Source organism: Numida meleagris, chromosome 3 (assembly GCF_002078875.1).
Source record: "Numida meleagris isolate 19003 breed g44 Domestic line chromosome 3, NumMel1.0, whole genome shotgun sequence".
Classification (NCBI taxonomy): Eukaryota; Metazoa; Chordata; class Aves; order Galliformes; family Numididae; genus Numida; species Numida meleagris.
In genome coordinates, this window is record NC_034411.1 from 30,290,919 (window position 1) to 30,316,156 (window position 25,238).

Sequence of the window (25,238 nt, forward strand, 5' to 3'; positions counted from 1 at the left end):
TGACAAGCACAGCTTGAGAAGGTTTCTTCACCAGCTGCAGGTCACACGGGGCTGTGGGCAGAGAGCTGGGGATGACCAGCTCAGTAGGTCCTTTCTCACCTACCCTCTCTGTGGTGGCAAAGCAGGGACGTAGCAGAGATCAGCTAAAGCACAGCTCAAATTGAGAGTAGACCCTGCCTTCACATGGCAGTTTGGAAAGAACACAACAGTTTGGGCCTATGGTGGTAGATTTTTAACTGCAGAGGCCAGGAGCATTGAAGGCAGGCCATCTATCTCTCCACCTGCTCCTGGAGGGTGCTCTGGCTGCCCTCCCAGCATGTGCAGCTATGACACCCAGAAGAGGAAGGGAGCCAAGGCCACAGCTTGATGCAAACCAGAAGACACAGTTTCTTCAAGGCAGGCTCCTAAGTTCTCCTCTGAGCCAGCAATCCCCTCTTCACCTTGTCCCCTGGAGGCAGGGATAAGCAGCGGTGCAGCTAGAACAAGAACCTGCCATTCTGTCTCCTGCAAGTGCTACCCCAGGTTCATATAACCCCCTGCTTATACATGGCAGGAGACAACAGCCCGAGCAGCCCACCAGTGCCAGGAAGTGTCTGCAGGCAAAACAGGCCTGCCAGCCCTCAGCACAGCACCAGGGGGGCTCTGCATAACTCCCAGGGCTCAAACCTCTGGAACTGAGCATCCTCACCTTCCTCTTTGTGGGCACCACCAGCCTCAGGCTGGAAACTCAACAGAACTTTCTGTGTAAACCTTGTTCTTTCGACACTTTAATTCCAGTAGAATGAAACATCAGAAAAATCAATGAAAAATAACCAAGAAAACCAAAATACAACCCTACTCTGGGGGGCTGGAGAGAAAGGACTCTCCTCACCTCAGCTGAGCATGGGAGATCCCATGGGGTGGGAGAAAGAGGAAGACTGACCCCTCCAGACCTCCATTCCCCATTAGATGGTCTTACACAAGCAGAAATACACACAACAGACGTGCCTAGGGCTGCCTGACTGACTCACTACTGACAAACAGGGAATCCTGTCTCCATTCCCCATTGCCAAAAAAATAAATCCAGAAGACACCATCAAAGAGCCAGCAGCAGCTGGTGGGACCAGACCCCTTTTCTAAACAGACGTGAGATAGGACAGAGGCCTGGCAGGAGATGGAAGAGATTTCCTTCTTTAGTCCACCTCTTCCATGCGGGATGTGTCTTCATCTCCCTCCAGAGGTGGGACTTCATCAGGAGGAGCTGTACTGGACTCTTCTGCAATCACCTCATCTTCATCAATACCTAGGAGAGAAAACGGAAGGAAGAGATGAAGCCTCCAAGAGACACCTGACTCAGAGGAACAGTCTCTCCCACAGTCCCAAAACAAAGGCTGGCTCCAGACCAGAGCCCAAGGGACAGCACTTCCTAATTTACATTTCTGCCTAAAAAGACAGTTTGAGGCAAACCTGCATGTAAGCAAGCTCTCTGAACAGATGGGCCCTACTTCCCATAGCAGACTTTTGACATTTACTGCAAAGAACATAAAAACCTCAGTGATGTCACCTGGGCAGCCTGGTGGTGGCCATGAGGCCAGGACAGCCAATTCAGAAGTCCAAGCCCTCCTTAAGTATCTTGTTTGACACTTCCACTTTACCCCAGCCTCCTTACACACCCAGCTACTTCTGTGTATCACAACAGCACTGCTCACTTACTAGCCTTCCCTCATGCCCCAGCTACACGTTGCTTTTGCTGCACAGGCCACAGGAAGCTAGGCTGCCTGCTTCTGCCAAGGCACATCACCCCTTCCTAATAACTTCCATTGGAAACTCCAGACACCTTGGGCACCTACTGTGCCAGGCCAGGAGCAAAGATGAGAAGGGACTATGGATCAGCACCTTTGCAGAGACTTGCGCAGGTGATTTCGTAACAGGTTAAGAAAATCCCATTTATAAGGAGAGCTAGAGCCCAGAGAGCTAGAGCTAGAGCCCAGGAACTTCTCCAGGAGCTGCTTGGACACATACCAAGTCCCAGTTTGATCATCCTGTAGATGCGGTTGGAATGGGTCTGAGGATCTTCCAGGGAGAAGCCAGAGGACAGCAGAGCAGTCTCAAAGAGTAGGACCACCAGGTCTTTGACAGCTTTGTCATTCTTGTCAGCATCAGCCTTCTGGCGTAGGGTTTCCACAATTGGGTGGTCAGGGTTGATTTCCAGGTGCTTCTTGGCCATCATATAGCCCATGGTAGAGTTGTCCCGCAGTGCCTGAGCCTTCATGATTCGCTCCATGTTCGCTGTCCAACCATAGGTACTGGTGACAATGCAGCAGGGAGATGAGACCAACCGGTTTGAGATAGTTACCTGACAAGGTAGCCAAGAGTTAGTAGAGCAATGCTCCTAATATACCCAGGAATGGACCCAGCCCCAACACAAAACACCCCATGTAATCATTCCAGGTTCACCTGGGGACAACCCAAAGCAAACAGGGATCCTTGAAAACAGCTCCAAAATTGCTTGACAGACAGCTCAGCCAGCACCTTCAGTACCCACTACATGTTTCCCACACTTACCGTCTCCCATCAATGCACGTATTTGGGTCAGAGCCCCTCGCCTGCAGCCTGGCTGCTTAGAGCAAGATGGTGCAGTGCATGCTGGGACCTTCAGTCTCCTTTAGCGGCTCCTCTGCAGGAGATGAGGGAGATCAGAGGCATGCATTGAGCTGGGACCCTTGTCTGCATCATGGAGGGGTCCAGCCCTCCTCCCACCAGCCCAGGACACAGCCCTGGGCTGGGTTCCTCAACCATCTCACCTTCTCCACCTTCTTGTCCAGGATTTCCTTCATGAGTTTGCAGAGCATCTCAAACTTGGCCTTGCTCTCCTCCATCTTCTTTTTCTCCTCCTCATCCTCAGGTAGCTCCAGCCCCTCCTTAGTAACTGATACCAGGGTTTTCCCATCAAACTCCTTGAGCTGCTGCACGCAGTATTCATCAATAGGTTCTGTCATGTACACCACCTCAAAGCCACGCTTCCGCACACGCTCCACAAAGGCTGAGTTGGCAACCTGCTCCTTGCTCTCCCCTGTGTTTATGGGTTTAGAAGCAAAATGTCACGAAGATTTAGGAGCTGGTTACAGTGTGATAAAAAACACCAGTCTCTCAGAGCCCCTAATGTAAAGTTGGCTGCAGCAGGGACTCTGGGCCTGGTATCCTCCCCCCAGCACCCACAGATGGGCTGTGTTTCAGTAAGGAGAGACTGCTGAAGACAGCAAGACTTGCGTGGGAGAATTTAAGGCTGGTAGACAGATAACCTGCCTCATCAGCACATCAGAGATCTGGCTCACCTGTGATGTAGTAGATACTCTTCTGCGTCTCCTTCATACGGGACGCATACTCTGAAAGTGAAGTCACCTCATCACCTGACTGAGATGTGTGGTAGCGCAGCAGCTCTGAAAGGCGCTTCCGGTTCGTTGAGTCTTCATGGATGCCCAGCTGGGGGCAGAAAACATGCATGTGGGTCTCCAGGATGAAACTTACGTATGCTTGGCTATCCCCAAGACACAACTATCTCCTAACCATAAGAGTCCTAAGCCAAGAGAAGTCAGAAGGACCAGCTGCCCACAGAGGCTCTCTGGGGCAATTTTGAAACCCACCTCTACCCCAACACCCTCACAGAGAAGACATGGTGCTGGAACAAGCCTGTTCCTAAGGCAGATGTGTCACAGGTCCCCCTCTCCTCCAAGTGCACTATGTCCAAGTTCTCACCTTCAGATTCTTGGAAAAGGCTTCATAAAATTTCTTGTAGTTCTCTTTGTCCTCTGCCAATTCAGTGAATAGCTCCAAGCATTTTTTCACAATGTTTTTGCGGATCACCTTGAGGATTTTGCTCTGCTGCAACATCTCACGAGATATGTTCAGAGGTAGGTCTTCTGAGTCCACAACACCGCGGATGAAGTCTAAGTAAGAGAAACAGAAATTAAATTAAGATCTCTGGACTTCATTATAAAACAAGTGTTAAGACAGGGACTGCTGTCAGCCCACAAGAGTTGGCATCTCAGCCGGCCACTTGGCACTGTAAGCAGCACACAGGCTGCAGGGGTCCCAGCTCAACCTGGAAGGCTGAGGCAGGGGGCTCTTACTCAGGTATTCAGGAATGAGCTCATCACAGCTGTCCATAATGAAGACACGCCTCACATACAGCTTAATATTGTTCTTCTTCTTCTTGTTCTCAAACAGGTCAAAAGGAGCACGGCGTGGGATGAAGAGCAGGGCCCTGAACTCCAGCTGCCCTTCCACGGAGAAGTGCTGTGGGGCCAGGAAAGAGAAAGGGCTGCCATTGTCTGTCCCTTCTACACCTTCCTGCAAGCACCTACACTAGGCAGGCTGAACTGCCGCTCCTCATCACTAGGGCTGGCTGGGGGGCACAGCAGGGTCTCCTGCAACACAGTCAGCACTTCCCCCTCTTCACAGCTCCACTGCTACCGCCAGCATGTCTGGGCTCTCTGGCACCCAAGTAGGCCTAGACATAGAAATCACACTTCTATAAGGCCCAATATTCTCTGCCCACCCCACCACCTGCATGGAAGTCAGTGCAGGCTGCAGCACCAAGTGGCCCAGGAGCCTTCAGATTTGTACCAAAATGGTGGCTATGGGTGCAAGCTAGGAAGGGGCCCTCTGCCTCTCCCAGGAAGCCAGGTGGCCCAGGACTCACCTTGACCGCCAGGTGGTCCTCCCAGTCATTGGTGAGGCTTTTGTAGAACTCTCCATACTCCTCCTGGGTAATGTCATCAGGGTTACGGGTCCAAATAGGTTTGGTCTTGTTCAGCTCCTCCTGGTCAATATATTTCTCTTTAATTTTCTTGGTCTTTTTCTTCTTGCCTTTATCTCCCTCCTCCTCCTCATCAGAGCCCACATCCTCAATTTTTGGTTTCTCCTCATCCTTAGGCTCTTCCTCTTCTTTCTCAGCTTTCTCCTCCTCTGCCTCATCATCACTGATCTCTTTCTCACGCTCCTTCTCCACCTGTGGAAAAAGAGACAAGATTCAGGGTCATAAACGCAGTTTTAGCCTCAAGAAACCACTACCAGAAAATCTTTATTCTCCAGACAAGCAAAATGGGTATCCTCTTGGATGTAGTTCACTGTCCAATCCATGCAATGCCTGGAAACAGGGCTTTTCCCCAAACCAACCCTAAAAATCCCTGCAGTGTTCACGTAACGAAGGACCGTGTCTGAGGGGACTGTAGGCATGAAACCCTCCTCTCTCCATGACTAATTCAGATGGCACCCAGCTGCACAGATCAAAGACTGAATACGTGTCTGGATATTAACTACATTTTCCTCCCGTCTCCTATTTCTTTTGGCCACAGAAGATGGTAGCTGCCCTTTTCTCATCTCCTCCTCCCAATGCTTCTCACTCCGCCCTCCCTTCAGCTTTCCCAGGGGTCTCCACAGTACTTCTCTTACATACATAAAGTGTGATGGGGTAGCCAATGAACTGGGAGTGCTTCTTCACCACCTCTTTGACACGCCTCTCCTCCAAATACTCTGTCTGGTCCTCCTTCAAATACAGGATCACTTTGGTGCCTCGTCCAATGGGCTCACCTATTGGGTGAGATGACAAAGGTTTTGGTTTTAGGGCATGGTGTAGAAGGGCAAAGTACAAGCGGGACCAGCTCTGGGAACATAACTGCTACTTGATACTACAGTGTTAAGAAGAGAGATTAAAAGGACTGCCCAGCTCTTCAAAGCACCAGGAAAAGGCACATTTCTAGCAGAGATACACCTGGTTTTTGTGCCATACGTACCATGGTCAGTCCGGACAGTGAAGGAGCCCCCAGCTGACGACTCCCAAGCATACTGCTCGTCATCGTTGTGCTTGGTAATGACAACGACCTTCTCGGCCACCAGGTAGGCGGAGTAGAAACCCACACCAAACTGCCCAATCATGGAGATGTCTGCGCCTGCCTGTGAGGGCAGACAGAGAGTAAGGACAAAGGAAGCGTTTGCAACTGCTTCAACCAGCAGAAAACTGGGTCAGCACACGCAGATAACGGAACAAGTACCAGCAGACTGCCAACCCTGCCCTCAGCACCTCCCGCTGCTGGAAGCAAGCAAACACGCTCAGGTAGGCCGGCAGCTCCCACAGCAAAGAAGGCGGCGGGGCCAGGGATCCCAGGCAGCCAATAGCAACCCACCTGCAAGGCCTCCATGAAGGCTTTGGTGCCCGATTTGGCAATGGTGCCCAGATTGTTGATGAGGTCAGCTTTGGTCATCCCGATGCCGGTGTCCAGCAGGGTGAGTGTGCGGTCCCGCGGGTTGGGGACGATGTCGATCTTGAGGTCCTTGCCACTGTCCAGCTTGGAGGGCTCGGTCAGGCTCTCGTAGCGGATCTTGTCCAGCGCCTTGAGGGGAGAACGGGCGGCGCTCGCTGCTGCCCCCTACCCGACAGCCGCCCCCAAGCACCACGTGCCTCCCTCCACTGCTCCCTGGGCACCCCCGGGGCTGCCCCAGCCCCCCCCCCATCCCCCAACAGAGGAAAACCCTCCCGCGGCCGGGGCTCACGTCGGAGGCGTTGGAGATGAGCTCCCGTAGGAAGATCTCCTTGTTGGAGTAGAAAGTGTTGATGATGAGCGACATGAGCTGCGCGATCTCCGCCTGGAAGGCGAACGTCTCCACCTCCTCCTCTCCATGCTGCGCTTCCTCGGGCATCTGCAAGGCAGGCCCACGCCGTTCGTACCAGGGCTACAGCGATAACACCCGACCACACCAGACCCAGCGCACCCTCAACCTCGCCGGCTGCGGTCGGGCGGCGCAAAAAAGAACCTCCGCCCCCTGGGGCTCCCTTCTATAGGCACGGTGCGCCCCGCCCCGCCCCTCCCGGCGGCTCCTTCCGCCTTAAAGCGTCCCTGCAGCGCGCCGCCGCCCGCAGCCGTGAAGCGAGGCGGGCCTGCGGGACGTGCGGTGGGCCCATCCCCGCTCCCGTTTAACGGCGGCCGCCCGCGGAGGAGCACAGCACAGCATTGGAGGGGTGGTCGCGCTGTTGCCTTTCCAGAGAGTTCCACGCGACCCCCGGCGGCGGTTGGGCTTGAGTGGGCCCGCGGGCTGCCGTGAGGCCCGTGCAGTTCCCGCCCCCGGCACCAGGCGGCACTCCGGTTACTCCGGCACTCCGAGGGTGCCCTCCACAGCCCTTCCCCCGCAGTGATGGACACAGACACACGTTTCAGTCTTTTTATAGAAAAAGGCAACTGTACAGATACATTTACAGGGGGTGGGGGGCAGCCAAGGGCAGGCCGGGCCGCCCGCAGCTGGGAGCTGCCCCCTTCCTCTTGCAGCCCACGGAGGGGTGCAGGGCAAACAAAAGCAGAACCAGCAACCGGGTGTCTGGGAGGCTGAAACACGGGGGGGCAGGGGTCGAGGGCAGGGAGAAGCGAAGAATGGAGAGCTCTTCATCTGTTGAGCCGCGGCGCTGGCTCTTTGCGTGGATGGGACGTAGATGTCTTGCGTTCCTCAAACACTGCGGCCCAGGGTGTGCTTATGGCAGCGTGGGGGTGGCAAAGCCCGCTGGGGCTCTTCCTGCCTGCAAGTCTCCCCCGTAGGAGAGAAGCTGCAGTGCAGGGTATTTCCAAGCACCCTGGGAGAAGAGCAGAGCAAGGCGCCTGCATTAAGGGCAGGAGGGGGAGTAACACTGGATACCAGCCTTCAGCTCTGCCTGGCGGAGAGGAGGAGGCTTGCAATGGCTTTTGACCTTGAGCTGGGGAACTTATGCATCACAGGAGGCAGCTGGACCTTGGTGAGGTCCTGGGAGTTTTAGACACAGCACGGGGAAGGCAAAGGCACATAGGCCTGAAGGCAGCACACAGCTGGGCGTGGCAGGAGCCAGGCCAACCCTGGAAGAGTAGAGCCGTCCCTAGATGGAACATCTGCTGTGGCAGTGCGGTTTGGCAGGGGTAGGAGTGAGGTGTTATCACCCCACAGCACTGAGGTGTCCAGGGCCTTGGAGAAGGGTGCAGAGCCATCTCGGTGTCCCTGCACCTTCTGGGTGCCTCTGCTAGACAAGAATTTGGAACAGGAAAGAGATGGCAGCTCCTAGGGCCAAGCCCAGCGTCAGGAAAAAGGCCATAACTGCTCCAGCTGTCTCTGCTTCATGGGCAAGTACTTTCCTAGGAGAGAAACAGGCATCAGACTCATCCTCAGCAACACATGCCCCATGCCCTCATTGGAGTTCAACTGAGAGATGAGAGGAGGCCCCAGCAGAGGCAGAAGCAGTGTTCCTCTGCAGGAGAATGGCAAGAAGAAATCCCACCTTGCTCCAAGAGCCCGCCTCCGTATCACAGGCTCATAAAAAAGACAAAGTGCTTTAGGCAGGCTGCCTCAAGCTCCAGCACTAAGGCCACCCCTCCCTGACCCCTGTGCTGAAGTGCTGCAGCTCATCCAGATGCCCACCCAGATGCCAGGGTTGGCCTCAGGCTGCCACTCACAGGTGAAACCAATTCTTCCCCTGTCCCCAGAGCTTACTCACTTGGGCCCGAAGCACATGCAAAGGCTGGCCAGGTAGCCATTGGAGATGGAGAAGAAGATCATGAAGACGATATACCAGGCATCATGAGAGAATATGACGGGCAGGTGGTTTCGGGGTTGCACATTGCACAGCATGAAAAGGGGGATGAAGATGACACGTAAGACCACCATCACCGGCAAGAGGCAGCTGTCCTTCCCGGGCTAGGAGAGAAACACAGGGCATAGCTGAGAGAAGCGGGCCTTCCCTATCCCCTGGCATACCAGCAAGGGCTATAAAGAGGCTGTCCCTACTGCACTGCAGCTGCAGGGAAGGCAGAAGGCAAAGTTGCTGAAAGACTTCCTGCTGCAACGAACTCTAACATCACCAAGTGATGCAAGAGGCAGATCAGGGCAGCTCCTAAGCCCCTCTGTACAAGGCTCCCAGACCCACAGCTCCTGCCTGCCATCCTCTGGCATTCACTGTCCTGCTCCTGCAGCCTCCTGCATGCAGCTCCAAGGGCTCTCCCTGCATCAGTAACAGCTACTTGAGGCTTAGAGTGCTCTTCCATCTGTGTTCCCAGCCCTGGTTGTACTCATTAGTCTGTTGCTCTCTCCTGAGGCCAGGTTGTGGACCTGGCTGTTCCCCAGAGGAGAATGTGCAGTTAGTGTGTTCTGGTCCCCCAAAAAGAGAGGCAAACCAGCAGGGACTGCTCAGATTTGTTAGCATAGCTGTGAGTGGGAAACATTCCCTCCCCAGGATGAAAAGATGGAGAAGTTCGATACTGCTTGTTCTTTCCCTACCTCCCTCGGGCTGTGTCAGCCTGGAAAGCACCCCCCTCCTCAGCTGCTGCTCTGCTGTGACTGGGTGCAGGACTTGTGGTGAGGAGGTCAGCGTGCAGAGAAGATGGACAGGCCACCAGTCCTGCCACAGCTGGCCACTGCCCTGAAAATCCCGTCCTTAGCTGACATGGAGAGCAGCAGTGCTAGAGCCAAAATACAGAGCTGGGTCTGGAATCAACTGCTAAGCCCTTTCTGCAAACAACAGGGAGTGAGGACAGCCTTGTGCACACACACGCAACCTCTTCCTGCTGCAAACCATTGCGCAGGCCAAGGCCAACTGAGGTAAATCCCCTCTGGCACCCCAAGGCCTGCAAACTGGGCTTTAAACAGCTCTCCAACCTCCCACGCCATCCCCTAGCCAAGTGGGGCGAGATCCAGCAATCTGGGAAAGGGATTATGCTGGGACTGTTTTGGACAGTGATCGGAAAGGCATGGATCGAGTTATGGCCTCCCCAAATCCTAACAGTTTTTGGATGCGCAAAGTTGGGAGAAAGCAAGAGGCACTGTCCCCATGATGTCATGCAGCTAGGATGAAGGCAGTCCCTGGTACAAGATGTGCCTGGCTCTGTCCCGAGTCCCCTCAGCGAGGAAACGATGACAGGACCCTGTGGTCTGGAGTCAGAGGAAGCCCCCAGCTGCCGTGGAGGTGGCAGCCCTCGTTGGCTGGCAAAGCCATGGAACACTTCATGAACACGTGGCAAAGGTGATACCAGCTGTTTTGTCTGTGGGCAAACCAGCGAGAGCAGCAGGCTGTTTTTCTTGCAGAGAGCAGGGCCTCAACCAGGGAAATGAGGCACAAACCACACCACAGTCAGACTTTCCACCCACCACAGTTTTGGAAATGTCTCCTGCTGGGTCATCGCACCACTGAGGCTGTGGCCTGGAAACCAGTCAAGGCAGCTTGCAGCCAAGGCTGGGGGCAGCCAGCAGCCATGGCCAGGGGAGAAGCAGCTCTAGGCAGCAGGGCAGCCCAGCACAGCTGGGGCCGGACAGACCCCGCATTGCGTGCTGCTGTGAGGAGCTTCTCTAAACAAACAGCCTGAACAATACAGGGGAAACAGCGCTTGGGGGGTGGGCAAAGGGGCAGGAAGAGACACAGACAGACCCCTTCCTCACTCACTGCCATCATGACTCCCATTGCTCAGCCCAAGGCACGGGGAGCTGAGAGCAAGGGACCTGGGCATGGGAGGGGACAGCTCCTTGGCCTGCACGGTGTGGTTCTGCTCTGCTGCCAGGACAACGCTCTTTAAAGCAGCTGTGTACTGTGTGGAGGCCAGAGGTTTTATTTCAAGCTGCCCTGTCTTTCACCCTCTTTCACTGCCGCCATCCTGCCTGGCTGTTTGCATAGCTGGAGTGAAGGTTTGTTTACAGAGGCTGAAATAGAGGAGACAGCTTCATCCAAGCCATGCTGAAAGAAGGCTGGGAGGAGAACAGGGCAATACTGTGGCTTTCAGCTCTAACCCTTTCCTTAACTCTCTAAACCTCTGCTTAGGGCTTAAAGCCAGGGCAGGAGTCAGCTCTGTGCCTGCTTCCTCCTCCAACCCATGGATGGCAGCCCCAGTGAGAGCCATGGCCAAAGGGCATGGGGATGGAGAGTGCTCCCTGCCCCCAGCTTACCCATGTGAAGAAGGCAGTAAGGCTCCGTCCTGTCCAGTCAAAGACATTAAACATCAGGAAACAGGAGACAGGGATGAAGTAGAGACCTGCAGGAGGGGAAGAAGGTCAGGGACAAGCCCAGGGTGCCCTGGGCCCTCCTGCTGATTGCACAGAGAGACTCTCCTTCAGGTGTCAGGTTCTCCTAGTTTCCCACTAAGAGCTGGAATGGTCTCCCAGCCAGATTGGTGTCTGCATCCAAACCTTCATATGCACAGTGGTCTCCCCTTCCCCTCATGCACCCCTACTACTTCAAGCCCCACTTTCTTTCCTCCCATTTAGCTTGTTTCCAGTTTCCTCCTAGCCCACCCCACACCTGGCCTCACTTACCCCATTTGTTTTCTTTTCCGAGGCTAGTGGACACCTTAGCTGTGATGGAAGGAAAGACCCCAATGGTGATGGTGAAGACTAAGCAGACAGACATAGCCATGACCCAGAGCTAGGGAGATAAAAGAAAGAAGCTGGTACCAAACACAGGGCAAGAGACTAGTGCAGGGGTGGTCTCCTCTCCCCATGCCTTCCTGCACCTGTGTCCATATCCTGACACAAGGAGCAGCACAGGGGTTGCTGCCAACTCACAGACCTTCTTAAAAATGGAGATGACCGAGGGCTTTTCATCAGGGTTGTGGACAGGGATGATCTTTGAGTTATTCACCTCCATCCCATTGGGCTCATCTGCAGGGAGAGACAAAAAAAAGGGCATAACAGGCCCCACAAAGCAGGGATCTAGTGTAGTCCTGTCTCATTCTTCCTCTCAGCTCTTCTTCCTTTCTTTTTCTCCTCTCAGCCCCTCACCTTTCTTAATCAGGTCTCTCTTGGTCTCCAGCTCTGCATTGTACACACAGTACTCTGTCTTGTCCTTCATGGAGTAGTATCGGAAGAAATCCTGCAGAGACACAGCCACAGAGAACTCAGTCAAGTGTGAAGAAAGAAGGTTGCCAGGGAACCGGCACCTGAGACTGTTGAAAATTGCAAATAGTGCAAGATGAGCCAAGTATTCCTTCCACTTGTGTCTGATACTGATGCTTGCTTTTCCTGCTCATCCAGGGCCCCATTTCCACATTATCTGTCATGGTTGTATTGGTGTGGAATACCAATAACCGAAAATCATAAAACCATGACATCATGTACTGTTATGTACCTGGTTCTCAGAAGAGAAGGACTACTACATTCCCCAGGGAACTTTGCTCCTCTGTTACCGTTTCTGGTCAGAGGGAAAGATAAAAACTCGCAGATCACAAGACCTGGTTCTCTTTCCACCTGTCTCTCATCCTGGCAGCATCTCGCTCCCCAGTCGTCTTATCGTCGGTATTAGAGTAAGGCCTACCTTGATTTTGGACATTCTCTCTCATTGTATTTGATTTATTAGCTTAAATTGTAATCATATGGTATTATAGTGTGTTGTTTTGCATTCCTATATCTTATTTAGTAAATTAGTTTGTTTCTCCTCAGATTGTTGCCGCTGTTTTTGCTCTCAGGCTCATCTCCTTACCTTTTTTTTTTTCCTTTTCCCTTTCCTGGGGCGTGGGTCCATGGGTCCCCCATCCCATTTGTCACGGAACCAGGCCAAACGCCCGTAAACCGTTGACATTATCTTAAGGATACCACAGGTATCTGAGGTGAGAAGTACCACAGAAAGCTCCTTTGGGACACCGGGGGTCCTGCCCTGACCCAGGAGGTGGAGGCTGGCAGAAGCTGAGGCTGGGGTGCTATCAGGCCAAGATTCTTGTGCTGGGATGTGCAAGGGTCTCGTGTCCTCGCACTCTTCCCCACTAAAAACAAAGTCTTACCATGCGAGGTAGAAGGATGTAGGAGAAGATGGCCAGCGCTATCGCCACACAAGCCGTGGTGAAGTAACCAATGTAGCTCTCTGGTTGCTGAGCACCAACTGGGAGCACAGGAAGAGAGGAGACAAGGAGGAAAAGGAGGAGGATGAAGAGGGGCAAGAGGAGCGAGGCTCTGCTGCCACCTCCCACACCAAGAGGGTCCAGCGTGACCCCGCTGTCTCTTGTTGACAGTAATGCCCTGTCTCCTGCAGGGTAGGGATTACTTACTGCTGATACTGATTATCATCGCCAAAGCAGCAAAGATGCCAGCCAAGCCCTGCCCACTCATGATGGGAGCTGTGTAGCTGGCAGGCAGGAGCCCTGCCAGTCCAAAGAGGCTGCCCTGCAGCATGGCGCCGAAGGCTGTGAAGGGAAGGATAAGCAGAGATGAGAAACCAAAGGCGAGGATGGGCTGCACCTCTATGGGGAGCCAATGTCCCAGCTCTGCAGGACCAGGGAGGGTCCCCCACCCTCCTCTTTACCTTGGGCTCTTCCCCAGAGCCTTACTCACAGTTGATGAAGACAATGCTGACCATGGTGAAAACAAAAAAGGGAAGAGGCTCCATGGTGACCTTCACCATGATTGCAGTGATTAAGAACACCAGCCCAATGGCCACCAGGCTGCCTGAGATGCGGATCTGCTGGGGAATCCTGCAAGAGAGGGTGGGACTGGGTGAGGAAAGCCCAGCACCTAGAGGTCTGCGAAGTTCTCTCACAGCAGCCGCAGCCAAACCACAGCACAGGAGAACCAAGTTTTGCCTTTGGACTGAATGGTTTGGCACAGTGTTGAGCTAGGATGTGGGAGCTGGCAAGGGGCAAGGATAGGCCAGGGCTCACCGTTGATGGATGAAGGAGTTGAGGCAGGTGAAGATGAGGAGGGGCACCATGGAGCAGAGAGTCATGAAGTTGTCAAACATGGACTGCAGGTAAGAGAGGTTTGAGGCAGCGCCCACACTGGTCTGGTTCGAGAGGCGGCTCGTGTTCTCTGGGTCTGCCAAGCGGCCGATGAAATACTGCAATGAAAGGAACCAGGTGGAGCTGAGGTGCTGCGAGGCCTCCCAAGACAGGTCACGCTTTAACCCCTCTCCAGCCCCACACTCAGCCCAGGACCCCTCCTGCCACCTCAGTGCCGTGTGTCCCACACAGATCACCCACGCTTCTGCCTCCTGCCTGGTGCTCAGAGGTAACACGGCATGGTCAATGCCAGGGCAAGCCCTCACCTGCCTGGCAGTCATGAAGAAATTCCATGGCAGCAGTGTTCCCAGGCCAAGGATGAAGAAGATCAACCAGACAGCCTTGTACCTGCAAAGGGGGCAAAGAAGTGTGGAGCAGGATGACAGGCAGGGCAGGGGACAGGCATCCCTTCTGGCTGTCTCCAAGCCCACTGTGGAAGGCACCAGGCAGAGAAGGGAGGATGAAATTCACAATTCAGTGTCATCTGTGGGTCCAGTGCTCTTAATAAGCAGAGGAGATTCTTAATAAAGGACACCACAAAACATTTGCTACCCCATCTCTGGCCTGGGCTCCTTTGAGTGGAGGTGGCTAAGGGAGGGTTTCCAGGAAGCTGTGAAGGCAGAGGACACACTCCCTCCATGTGGCACCCAGCCACGCAACGACCCTTGCCAGAGCTGGGAGGGAGCCCCGCCAGCCAGGAACAGCGAGGCCATGCCCCAATGCTGGGGACTGTTTACAGCCTATTTGCTTTGGAAAAACTGATAGAGCATCTTAGGGAATGGATTCCACACACAGAGACGGAGCCAGCTGCTCCCGGCCCAGCCAGAGAGCACACATCCATAGGGCTAGCAGGGGGACGTGGGGCCCCAAGCCCCCAGGTGCTGAGCCCCACGTTATCCCAGATCTCCCAGTATCCTGAATGTGCCCCCATGCCCACCCTACAGCCTGGCATTACCTATCCTGTGGTCCATCTCTTGTTGTCATCTTGCGTGGCGAGGGTCAGCACGCGTCCCAGCAAGTCTCGCGGTGGCTCTCTGTCTGGAAAGCAAGCAGAGGGCTTTATGAGGGAGTGAGGCCAGGCAGGGGCAGCACTGGTTTTAACCTGATGGTATGGTTGGCTCCATGGGACTACACAGAATCAGGAAACAGCAATAGCATTGCTCAGCAGCTTGGGAGACCTGTGGCTGAGAGCCCTTAGCTGAGGGATTGTGACACAGGGCTTTATTCTGCTGCTCAGGGGACACCGAGCCTGTCCTTCCAAAAGGAAATCTGCCCCCATGACAAGTCCGTGCTGCTCCGCTCCAGCCACCTCCCACTCCACTACAGGCTCTTAAGGGATTTGTAAGCCTATGGCTCTGCCCTCAATCCTCAGGCTGTGAGCGAAGCATATGCGCAATGGGCTGTGTCCTTCCCCCCTGCCCTCCCCATGTCCTTGGGGTACGGAGGAACAAAGGACATGTTTTATCCAGTGGGCTCTCAGGTCAGAACCACACAAACCCTTCTTTTCCACCCACCCCTTCCCTGGGGCTCTAGCAGCCCTTCCTAGGAAAGCCAAGGGCACCCCGAGCACTGCTCTCCCCCTCTCAGCACCCCCTGCTCTAGGCCTGGCCCCTGCTGCCACTCAGCACTGCTTCCCCATAGGTGGCCACCCTACAGACACAGCCCCGGGGCCCCGGAGCCAGACCCCATCCCTTGGCCCCCTCCCTACCCCTGAGGCAGAGCAGAATCAGCCCCCCCACAGAAGCCGCAGGCCTGCCTTGTCGTTTTCCCTTCAGGACGGCGCAGCATGGGGCATTCATCCACTTCTCCCAGCGACTGCGGCAGGGCTCCACGTGCTCAACCCCCTGCGCCCTGCCAGCCGTGCCCCCCAAAAGCCGCCTGCCCGGCCTCCCTCCTCTCCTGTGCGGCCGTGGGCTGCAGCATCCCTGCCTGCCAGCAGCAGCCTGCCAGGTAGGGCGGCCGCTGGGGCTGGCAGAAAGCAGCATGCTGGGATCTGTAGTTCAGGCAAGGCTCAGCCTGCATTAAAGGCAACGGAGGAGCCTGTGTGCTTCCGGGCATGGCTCACATCCTTCACATCAACTGCTTTGCTGAGAAAGGTGGTGAGGCGTAGTGTAGTTCTGCAGGTTGTGCATGGCAGGGGAGCTGGCCCACAGTCCCAGTAGCCCAGTGCGGCGTGGCTTCCTGCCTTCCCATGTAGGGTAAGATGGTTCCCATTTGCCCTTGTGAGCTACCCACCCTTCCAGAGAAAACATGGGAAAATCCCCTCCTGGCAGCCTGCCAGCATCCCTGCAGGCAGGAGACAGCCCGTTCCCTGGCACTGGATTATGGGGGGGGGGGGGGGGCCCCCCCCCCCCCCGGGGGGGGGGGGGGGGCTGCGAGCATGACTGCCACCCCCATAGATAGAAATACCGCTGGGGCCATTTCTTGTCCCTGGGAAACGGGTGGAGAGCCCCAGCTCACCCTGCAGCCCTCAGCAGGCTGCCCCTCACTCACACAAGCCCCCAGCTCTGCTCCTCGACTACCCCCCAGCTTCCCTGGGGTCACAGCGATGTCCCAAGTATCAGAGAACAGAGCTCTGCCACAGACATACGTGCAAAGGACGGTGCCAGGGCAAGCCCTAATCGCCAATCCCACCCTATGCCCAGTGAACTTGAAGGCAGTGCATGTCCCCGTCCCCCCCCTCCCCACCACCGCTCTCAAGAGTGCTCAGGTCACAGGGGCTAGAGCCATGTGCCTCTGGCAGCACCCGCCTCAGAGAAGAGGTGTCGGGTGCCATGGCTGGCAGGCAGCCGGCAGCACGCAGAATGTGACAGTGCTGGAGCAGTAGGCAGGGGGTAGCGGGACAGGAGTGGGGTTTGAGGGGTGCTTCCGTGTTGCTGCCTTCCCCACTGCCTCCTGCTTCCGTCCTGCATCAGCAGCCCAGCCTCCTTGGCGGCAATGCCCAGCCGCAGCCTCCTGCCAGCTTTGTTTGTTTTCTGTCTCACTTTGCTAAGTGCCTTCTAATTTTTTCCACAAAGAGACAATCCCTGCCAAGGGGCATGCGGGTCAGCGCTCATTACGGCAGGAAACACGTCCAGCTGCCAGCTCTTACAAACAACACTACAGTAAACAGAAAAAGTCAAACAAACCAACATAAGCAACAGGTGGCAACCATGCTCCAACCAGGTGAGAGCAGCCCTACAGTCACAAATCCAGAGAGACCCTATGATAACAGACCAGGGATGGTGCTCAGTACATCCCCAACCCCCAGCACCTCCAAGGACCTCAGCCATCTGCCCTGCCCCGAGGGCATGGGAAAGGAGGAGCAGTTCAGGGTCTCTGCATGTGGACATCCTTTTTCTCCCAGGCACTGTGCAGTTCATCCAGTCTCCTTGCAAGTAATGTGTGAGCGGAAGGAGCAAGATAAGAGTAGGAAGGGCTAAACAAACAACAGTCGTCCCCTTTGACCACATTCCAACAATGGAGAGCCCAGTTGTAATTGCCCGTTTACTCAGCACAAAGGCTCAGGCATACGCTGGGTGACACCTATTGTTGGGCCAACGCCTGAGAGCCCACGGCAGGGACAGCCATGGCGCAAAACGCCCAACCTCTGCAGAAAAACTGGCACTGCAGGACAGCCACGCCTGCAGGCAGCAGTTTGTCACCCAGCTCTGGAGATTTCCCTTCTCGAGCATCGCCCTTCTCCTGCTCTGCTGCCTGGCTGACGGAAAGCAGAGAGCTTGTCCGGATTCCCACGGCAGAGCAGTTCCAGGGTGCTGGGTAGGGATGCGACGGGTCTCCTCCAGCTCGTTAAAGCAAAGCCCTTTCTGCCACCTTTGCCATCCCTAGAGAAGGGGCTACTGGCAGGCAAGCCGCAAGCATCTCAGCACCCTCCTGCCGCTGCTCATGCCAGATCACTTTGTAGGGATACAGTCAGCACTTCCTACTGGTGCCACCAAGATGGGGCAGGGCCAGATGCCTCCCCAGGCTTACAGCCCATTCAGGGCCGGCAGGGTTTACCTGCAGGCAGGGAGCAGGCCTGACACACATGTGCAAGTCACGTGAAACCCTGGTGGCTGGGATTCAGCTTCGAGATTCCACCTCCAGCCAGATTCCCTTGTACACCCAGCATTGAGAACGATGAATGCCTGCTTTCTAACACTCCAACTTGAGTCTTCGCGAGTTTCCTCATCGACCAATTTGTGGTAACACCCAAGCTCCCCCACCCTGCTCTGGCCATGCCAGTCTGGTCCCTTCATTTGCAGTCACCATCCCACGTGCCTCCACCCCTGGCTGTGAGCATGCCTGCTGCCTTTCCCAAGAGGCAGAGCTGCATGGCTGCGCCTCTCTCTGAGGCACTGGGACCAACTCAAAGTGGGGGCTATGCCCTGCAGCAAACCAGAGCCCAAAGGAGGGCTGAAGTCAGCGCTAAGAGAGTGGCACAGGCATGGATAGCAACTCCCCAGCTGCTCTCCTATCTCCGAGCAGTTCTGCCCCTCAGCTTGTTCTGTTTTATAACCCACAGAAGGTTTCACTTCGTGAGCTTTTCTACTTCCTTTGCAACTCTGGAGCTCCGCAGTGCCCTGCGGCTAGAAACTCCCCTGTGGCACAGCACTGCTATGTGCGGCTCTGCTAGCTCCCGCTCTTGGATTCAGACTGGACACGCATCGGACCCCTTCTCCATGCCAACCATGACTCTCCAGGCGCAGATCCCAGCCACCTTACATCATGTTTTCCAAACAGAAAAATTCTAGCTCACTTAAGTCATAAGGAAACAGCTCTGTGCCTTTGATCCTCCTTGCTGCTTTTCTCCAAATCTTTTCCCACACTCCCAGACCCTTCTGGAGACAGTGGGGCCACAACTGGCGCAGCAGAGCCGCGAACTGGAGCAATGACACAAGGCTCTCCTATTTTGTTTCTGCTTTGTCACTCACCAGGAGTGACAGAGACTCTTTTTCAGGGAGTCTATGTGTTTTTATGACCCTGACTGCCCACTGAGCTATCTGAAATAACCCCAGGTCTTGCTGCAAATGGACAGCTCAGGGCATAATCTTGTTCGCAGATTTGGGACGATTATATCCCCTTGCGTATCACTCCTTATTTATCTAAACTGAATTTCATTTTCCTGCTGCCTGCTGTTGCAACACTCCTCTGTGCTCTTTGTAGCTGGCATCTGTCCCCACGAACCTGAGTAATTCGATAGCATCAGGCAAATTCTATCAGCTCATTGCTCATTCCCTTTTCCAGGTCACTCCTGACTGCTGAAAAAGCATGGGACTAAACACAGCAATCTCCTTCCACCACAGAAACTGACCACTTAACTCCTACGCCCTGCTTCCTGTTTTTCACCAACTGCTAAGCCATGTGAAGACCTTCCATCCCTAAAACCTGGGCCAAAAGACCTGAACGCATTTTGCAAAGCCGTGCAGCTTTGCGGGAGCCTCCCAGCACATGCCCAGGGGCCTGGGCTGTGGGTGGGCAGCAAAAACAGCATTACCAGCCCATTTTTCCCAGAAGTTCCCATGAGCCCTTCTTAGAAACCAGCGTCATATTCTTCCCCCTTCTGTTCCTCTTTGCATCACAAGGCAGAACGTACTTCTGCAGCCCCACCGAGGGCTGTGCACGGTGCGCAGTGGTTACCCCTCAGCACCTCCCAGGGAAGCATCCCAGCCCCGGACACTTTGTCGGTCAGGAGCCCACTTCACCCTGCCTCCTCCACCCACTGGGAAAAGGGAAGGCTGCTCTCCCTGGGCCTGCAGCCCGGGATCCCCACAGCCTCCCCACCGAACAGGAGATAGGTTGGATGTCCCCGCTGCCAACACGTAGCGCCGTTATCTCGGCTGCCGGGTGGAGGTGGGGGGGCATCCAGCCCAGCAGTATGTTTTGAGCCACACGCAGCAGCGGGCTGCAGTCCCTTATCGGGGCGGCTCAAGGAACCCCAAGCAGCTCCCAGGGGCCCCTGGCAGGTACAGCCAAACAGGCATGTGCGTAAACCAAGCCGGAAAGGAGGGCTCTTCTCACACCCTCCATTTATGTGTTTAATTTGACAGGCAAAGCACGTTCTGTCCTCAGCGTGGCAATTACACCCCTGTGACATACCCAGCGTCAGGTCGCTCACCTGCCATCGGCAGCACCTCAGTGACACCATGCATGGTCACTGCTGCCCATAAATTCCTCCTTCCGGCTGTGGCTCCCCAAGACCATGGGCCCCCACCTCCCCGCTCTGGATGCCAAGTGTGTTTCCAGCCCTGCCGCAGAGCTGGCTGAACACAGAGAGCAACACAAGGCAAGCAGCAAGGCAGCACTCCCAGCAGTGCAGCCATGCTGGAGAGCATACACCTGAGCCTTCAGCACACCCCAGTGCCCACTCGTCAGCTAGTGAATCCTTCCAGGCACCCAAGCAACCCCACAGCAGAGATGGGTGCTGCTGCTTACCATCCCAGCAAGAGCTGCTCCCCAAAGCCAGGTCAGCAACCATCCCCCCATAGCCCAGGGTGGGCACTTTAATGCCACAGTGAGACACTTACCAGGAATGCAGGGTGGGCCTCACCCCAGGGTCCTCTGGTAAAGCCCCGCCACACTCTGAGCAGGCGTTGGCTCCAAGGGCAGCACTCTGGAGGTGTGAGTGGAGATAGAAGGCCTGGGGGGGGAGGGGGGCGGGGGAGGCAGGAGTTGGAAGGTACGTCACTTCTGTGCAGGGAGAGGGAGCTCCCAGATAGAGCCAATATTAGAAGGGCAGAGATAAGCCGCTCTCAGGAGTGCATCTCCAGGCAGGGACTGGTAGGGCTCTTCTAGACAGCTTCCAGGCAGCACTCCCTCACACCAAAACAGGGCCAAAGGGCCCTGAGGGCTTTCTGCAGCCCTGCTCATGGGGAGACACAGAGAGAAGGCAGAGGCAAAAAGCTCACTGCAGCACCAGTTTCCCAGTGCGCAGCCCCACACTGCCTTCCCTGGAGCACACCAGCAAGACACAGGCTGGTACCAGCATCTCCCAGGGGAGAAGGCTGCTCACTCCACAACACAGCTCCAACATGCCTCGTGGAAGGCTTGGGAAGAGGTCATGGTTTTCCAGGGTTGGGTCGGAAAATGAGATGAATAAAGCCCCTTTCTCCCCAGGGCGGAGAGAGGAATTCGCTCAGGGCTCCATTCAATGCATCTGCGGAAACCAGCAAAGAAAGAGCAGAGGCTATGGAGAACCACCTCTAGGGTTCCCAGGCAGTCCTCAGTGCCCAGAGGGGCTGTGTGAGTGGGGAGGGAAGGGGAAATGGAGGCAAGGGCCCCACAGAGCTCTTGCCACACAACCACAGCACTAAGGAGGACAGGTGGTGCAATGGGCACATTGCCCCCACATCATCGCCTGTCTCTTCTGCAGCCAGCAGTCCTGTGGGCTCTGGGGGGGATACTGGGGCAAAGGGGTCATCCCAGGGCCATGGCAGGAAGAGGCACAATGGGAGGAAGCTGGGTTTCCGCTCCCCAATCAAGAAAACCCAATGGGACCCCTGGGGTGAAGGGCAGGACACCATTAATGTAAAAATCAGCTGGGAGCAGAAAGCGCAGCCCCCAGGGAGGAGCGGGTCCTCCTTGCCATGCTTGGTGCAGCAGTGACTGAGACCACCGCCACCAGGACAGCCACCAAGGAGGGCAGAGCTGCCCCAGCTGCACCACCGCACAGCTGCCTCCCCATGGGTCACGCCTGGGCCTGCTCCACAGGCATCCCCAGAGCACAGGGGGTAGCCCTGAGGAGGAAGCGTGTGGCAGCAGGGGTGAGGCAAATACCCATGGCCAGACAGGCCTGGAGATAAGAGCAAAGGCCAGGCACGAAACCCAGACAGGCTGGGTCAGGAGGGAGCCCCAGGGCTGGAGAATGAGGAGGGTGAGGTGAGTTTCTCCACACAGCTCCTCCTCCTGGGGCTGTAGGGCCACATCCACCAGCAAGACCAGGAGCAGGACACAAGAGGCCACCTGCCCTTGGGCAGCCCACAGGGCACTGGAACGGGCAGGGGACAGGCTCCCTTCCTTGCTGCAGGACAGAAATAACACGTGCTATTTTGGGTGCCCTGCAGCCAGCTCAGGGACACATGCCCTGGCTGACTGCTGCGTTCGGCACCCAATGCCCACAGCCCTGCTGGAAATAGGACGCCAGGCAGGAAAGCAGGTTTGGGCAGCCACTGCAGCCCACGCAATGCTGCTGCCAGCTACCAGGGCTCCCACAGGGCCGCAGTGCCTTGCACACCCTGAGCCATCCTCAGCTGCTCACTGCGGCCATTTTGTGACGGATGGGTACATGGCGTTGGCACAGCCATCCCCGTGAGAGTGAGGGCTATGTGCAGCCGGAGCATCGCTGGCTCAAGGCAGACACATCCTTTGGAGGAAATAAGTCAGAGAATAAACCTCCCACTCTCAGCACCAGCCTGGCTGAGGGACAGGAAAGCCTTTATGCCAGTGGGGCAGGGCAGGGTGGTGGGCAGCTCCCTCCCGCTTCTGCCCAAATCCCAGAAAAACATCACTTCAGGCTCTCTCCCACAAGCAGCAGGAACAAACACAGCCACAAGAAACGGACAGGCAGGGCACAGCCCCTCTGGTTGCCACCACATCCCTGCAGGCAGCCACCGCCCAGCGCACCACAGCCTGGCTTCACCACGAGCATCCTCAGGGGCACCATGCCCAGCCTGTGGCAGCGAGGCTGGGAGCCAGCCCTGACGCTGCTCATGCGGGAACGGCGCTTACAGAGAAATACATTATCCCAGACAGAATGTTATGTCTGGTGTGGGCTCACAGGGCCGCGCCAGCCTCTGAGCCTCCCCAGAGTTAATGTGGGGAGCAGGGAGGGGCGAGGGCAGCCGTGAGACCCGCTGCTGGGAAGGCCCCTGAGGGTGTGTGAAGGTGGGAAGAAAGGAGTTGCAGGGGAGGGTGGATTGCTTCCCAATGGCTCAGCTGAGCCACAGCCGGAGCACGGCCTGCCACAGCTGTGATTAATGCAACCCTTCTCAGAAGGATGGCGCAAGGAACCAACCAATGCAACATCTACAACCGCTGCACAACACCTGCAGGGCCCAACTGCCTGGGACTGCACAGCCCTCGGCATAAAACAGCACTCTGCTCCCACAACTCTGAGCTCCCAGCTGCAGTCACCCACCCGTTCCCCAGGAACACTCCCCAGGGTTTCCCCACAAAAACCCTCAGACCAAGCTGCACACCCTAAAGCCCTCGCTGCCTTCATGCAGTAGCAGGGGAAGTTTGCAAGGTAAAGCAGCCCTGACAAATTGAGCACTGCCTACCACCTCTGCCTCAACCCATCCACATCCGCTGCCCTGCTCCTTGCCACGTGCCTCCACTCGAGGCTCCACAGGCTGCTCGCTGAGTGCATTTCCAGCTGTCAATGCAGGCGCTGGAAACTTCACAGCGAGGCGCTTTCCCATCAGGCAAGTCCTAAAGGAAATGAACTACAACAAATCCCAGCGGCACTGATGGGAAGAAGGCAAGACTGTGGCAATCAGCCCGGCTTCCTGCTGGCTGCTTTGCCGTGACCCAGCAGGCAGTGAGACTGCCCGCTCAGCATCAAGCTAGTGGCTGCCTTGCACAGCAGCAGGGCCATCAGGTCCAGCATCAGGCTGATAGGCGTCAGCCTCTTGCTGGCCCAGTCAGTGCTGGGTGTGCTCAGGAAGATGTGCAGAGGTCGGTGGAGTTTGAACTTTGGGGTCAGATTGAATTAGCAGCAAAAGCAGGCAAACAGTGCTCTGCTGACAGTAAGAGTGGGTTTTGCAGTTTCCCTTACAATTGCCAAGGCCTTGGCTGTTATGCTGGATGAAAAACAACTGAGGTGAGCGTTCAACCCAGAAAAGCATCGGTGGGTGCTTGCTGGCCTACCAAAGCCATGCCACCTGGCCAGGGCAGGTGGCTGCTCCCAGTGCCCCATCACTGCACAGCCTCTGTGAGCCCTGTCCTGGCCCAGGAACTGAGTGGAACAGGGCAGTGAGGGCTGCAGGCGTGGGCAAGCAGGTGCCCTGCGCTCCACACCCTGGTTTCTTCCCAGCTCACGGCAAGGTCATGGCAGGGCAGGAACAAAGCCTGTGGCTCAGCTTCAAAGAGGACGAGGCTCATTAACATCTCACCCTGAGATAATGAGAGCAGGGATGCCACGATGGGGAAATGATGCCAGCGGTTAATCATGCAGTGTGGGAAGGAACAACAACTGAAGGATGGATGTGCCCTTCTACGCCATGAGCCAGGTCCATTTGCTGGGCCAGGATGCAGTGAGCTTCATCCTCATCTCCCTTCCTCCTCACTCTGGGTGCCCGGCACAGCCCTCCAACATTTTTTCAGCGAGCTGAGAGCAAGCCAACCTGGGAGCAAAAGGCGACAACGGAGTGGAGCTCAGGAGGATGCAGGAGTGGTGTGCGTATTGCTTCTGTACAGCTCTCAGACACACACACACATCTGGAGAGAAAAGCATCCTGCGCCATCATGCCCCGGGTTTTAGCTCTGCAGACTGAAGCAGATCCCAAGGAGCACGAGGCAGGCCGGCAGCCCGCAGGGGCTGGGAGCGGAAACACTGCCGCCAGGCTGGGGTGCACGGCCGCAGGGGAGTGGGATTTCCCGTGGCGGAATCCACAGAAGCCCCCTCAATTGTGTCCGCTCGCCACAGGCAACTGCGGGGCATCCCGGCTGCTTCCTGCTTCGCAGCAGCGAGGAAGCGCATCCAGCTGTGGCCAACAGCTGCACGAGCCCCTCCTGCCACCCCCAGCCCTGGGAACGCGCGGGGCTCGGGCGCTCGCCTGCGTGAGATCCCACAGCCCCCGGGCTCAGCCCCCGGCTCTTCCCGCGGCACCGCAGCTCGGCCGCCCGTCTCCGAGACCGGGGAGTAACCGCAAAGGCGGGGAGGACGGCACGGCAGAGAGCGCACGGAGCTCTCCGTGCTCCCGGACCAGACCCCGTTAGCGCAGCCGATTCGCTCGGGAACAGAAAGAAACACTTGTTGGCGCTTCCCGCCGCACGCTGCGGCCGGCCGCGAGCATCTCCAAGCGCGGCGCCTGGGAAAACCCGCTCGGGGCTCCGCGCGAGGAGCCGCCGGGCTGGGAAGGGCAGCACGTGGGGCCCGGCGGCACGTGGCCCGAGACGCGCGTTCCCACAGAGCGGGGCACCCCCGGAGAGCCCCGGCGGAGCGCCGCAACGCACCCACCCGCGCCAGGGACCCGGCACGTCGGCAGCACGCGGGGCGCCCCGGCGGCACGCGCTGGCGCGCTGCTCCCCGCTTCGCTCCGCCGAGAACTACGAAAGGGAAAACTCAGCGCTCCCGCGCGAGGGAGAAAGCCCCGCGACCCACGCAGCGGCCGAAAAGCGAGCATCCCCCGCGGGCGCTCGCCCCTCAGAGCCGAATCCCCGCCGTCCCGGCCCGTTCCAGCCCTCCTCCCGCTCGGGGCAGTCTCCTCCTCTCCGTTTTGCCGCCTTCCGCGCTTGGCGGGGGACGGGTCGGGCGCGGCCGTCGGCGCCACGCGGTCCCCGCGCCGCCGGAGCTACCCC

At 56.6% G+C, this 25,238-nt stretch overlaps 2 protein-coding genes across 10 annotated transcripts in view; both read right to left on the reverse strand.

The window, feature by feature from the left end:
• HSP90AB1 (heat shock protein 90 alpha family class B member 1) lies at positions 746–7,005 on the reverse strand. Of its 2 annotated transcripts, XM_021389550.1 has the most exons (12): positions 6,751–7,005; positions 6,532–6,678; positions 6,165–6,371; positions 5,775–5,934; positions 5,438–5,571; positions 4,682–4,990; positions 4,110–4,275; positions 3,736–3,926; positions 3,315–3,462; positions 2,784–3,052; positions 2,002–2,335; positions 746–1,282 (listed from the first exon to the last, which is right to left on the reverse strand). In XM_021389550.1, the coding sequence occupies exons 2-12, from the start codon at positions 6,676–6,678 to the stop codon at positions 1,173–1,175; spliced, it is 2,175 nt and encodes a 724-aa protein (XP_021245225.1). In that variant the 5' UTR covers positions 6,751–7,005; the 3' UTR covers positions 746–1,172. The 2 variants fall into 2 exon arrangements, 1 of the variants encoding a protein (XP_021245225.1); XR_002436340.1 differs by lacking the exon at positions 746–1,282 and adding an exon at positions 2,545–2,656 and having other exon boundaries at positions 2,194–2,335; positions 6,532–7,003.
• SLC29A1 (solute carrier family 29 member 1 (Augustine blood group)) overlaps positions 7,184–25,238 on the reverse strand; it is a 25,850-nt gene continuing 7,795 nt past the window's right edge. For 3 of the 8 annotated variants that reach the window (XM_021389554.1, XM_021389560.1, XM_021389555.1), the window contains exons 2-13: positions 14,695–14,777; positions 14,006–14,087; positions 13,623–13,798; positions 13,297–13,436; positions 13,014–13,148; positions 12,750–12,847; positions 11,755–11,845; positions 11,543–11,634; positions 11,290–11,398; positions 10,924–11,009; positions 8,489–8,688; positions 7,184–8,129 (exon numbers count right to left, since the gene is read on the reverse strand). In XM_021389554.1, the coding sequence (XP_021245229.1) occupies positions 8,018–8,129; positions 8,489–8,688; positions 10,924–11,009; positions 11,290–11,398; positions 11,543–11,634; positions 11,755–11,845; positions 12,750–12,847; positions 13,014–13,148; positions 13,297–13,436; positions 13,623–13,798; positions 14,006–14,087; positions 14,695–14,723 (1,350 nt within the window). In that variant the 5' untranslated portion in view covers positions 14,724–14,777 and the 3' untranslated portion in view covers positions 7,184–8,017. Of the gene's footprint in view, positions 8,130–8,488; positions 8,689–10,923; positions 11,010–11,289; positions 11,399–11,542; positions 11,635–11,754; positions 11,846–12,749; positions 12,848–13,013; positions 13,149–13,296; positions 13,437–13,622; positions 13,799–14,005; positions 14,088–14,694; positions 14,778–15,447; positions 15,469–15,495; positions 16,042–19,215; positions 19,283–20,245; positions 23,784–23,830; positions 24,515–25,238 lie in introns of those variants that run through there. The other 5 variants (XM_021389557.1, XM_021389552.1, XM_021389558.1 and 2 more) reach the window with 5 other exon arrangements.

Coding starts and splice junctions, on each gene's coding strand:
- HSP90AB1 (XM_021389550.1), bottom strand. CDS start 6,678: ATGCCCGAGGAAGCGCAGCATGGAGAGGAGGAGGTGGAGACGTTCGCC. Junction 5,935..6,164: donor CCTTCATGGAGGCCTTGCAG/GTGGGTTGCTAT, acceptor CTGCCCTCACAG/GCAGGCGCAGACATCTCCAT. Junction 2,336..2,783: donor TGGACAAGAAGGTGGAGAAG/GTGAGATGGTTG, acceptor CTACCTTGTCAG/GTAACTATCTCAAACCGGTT.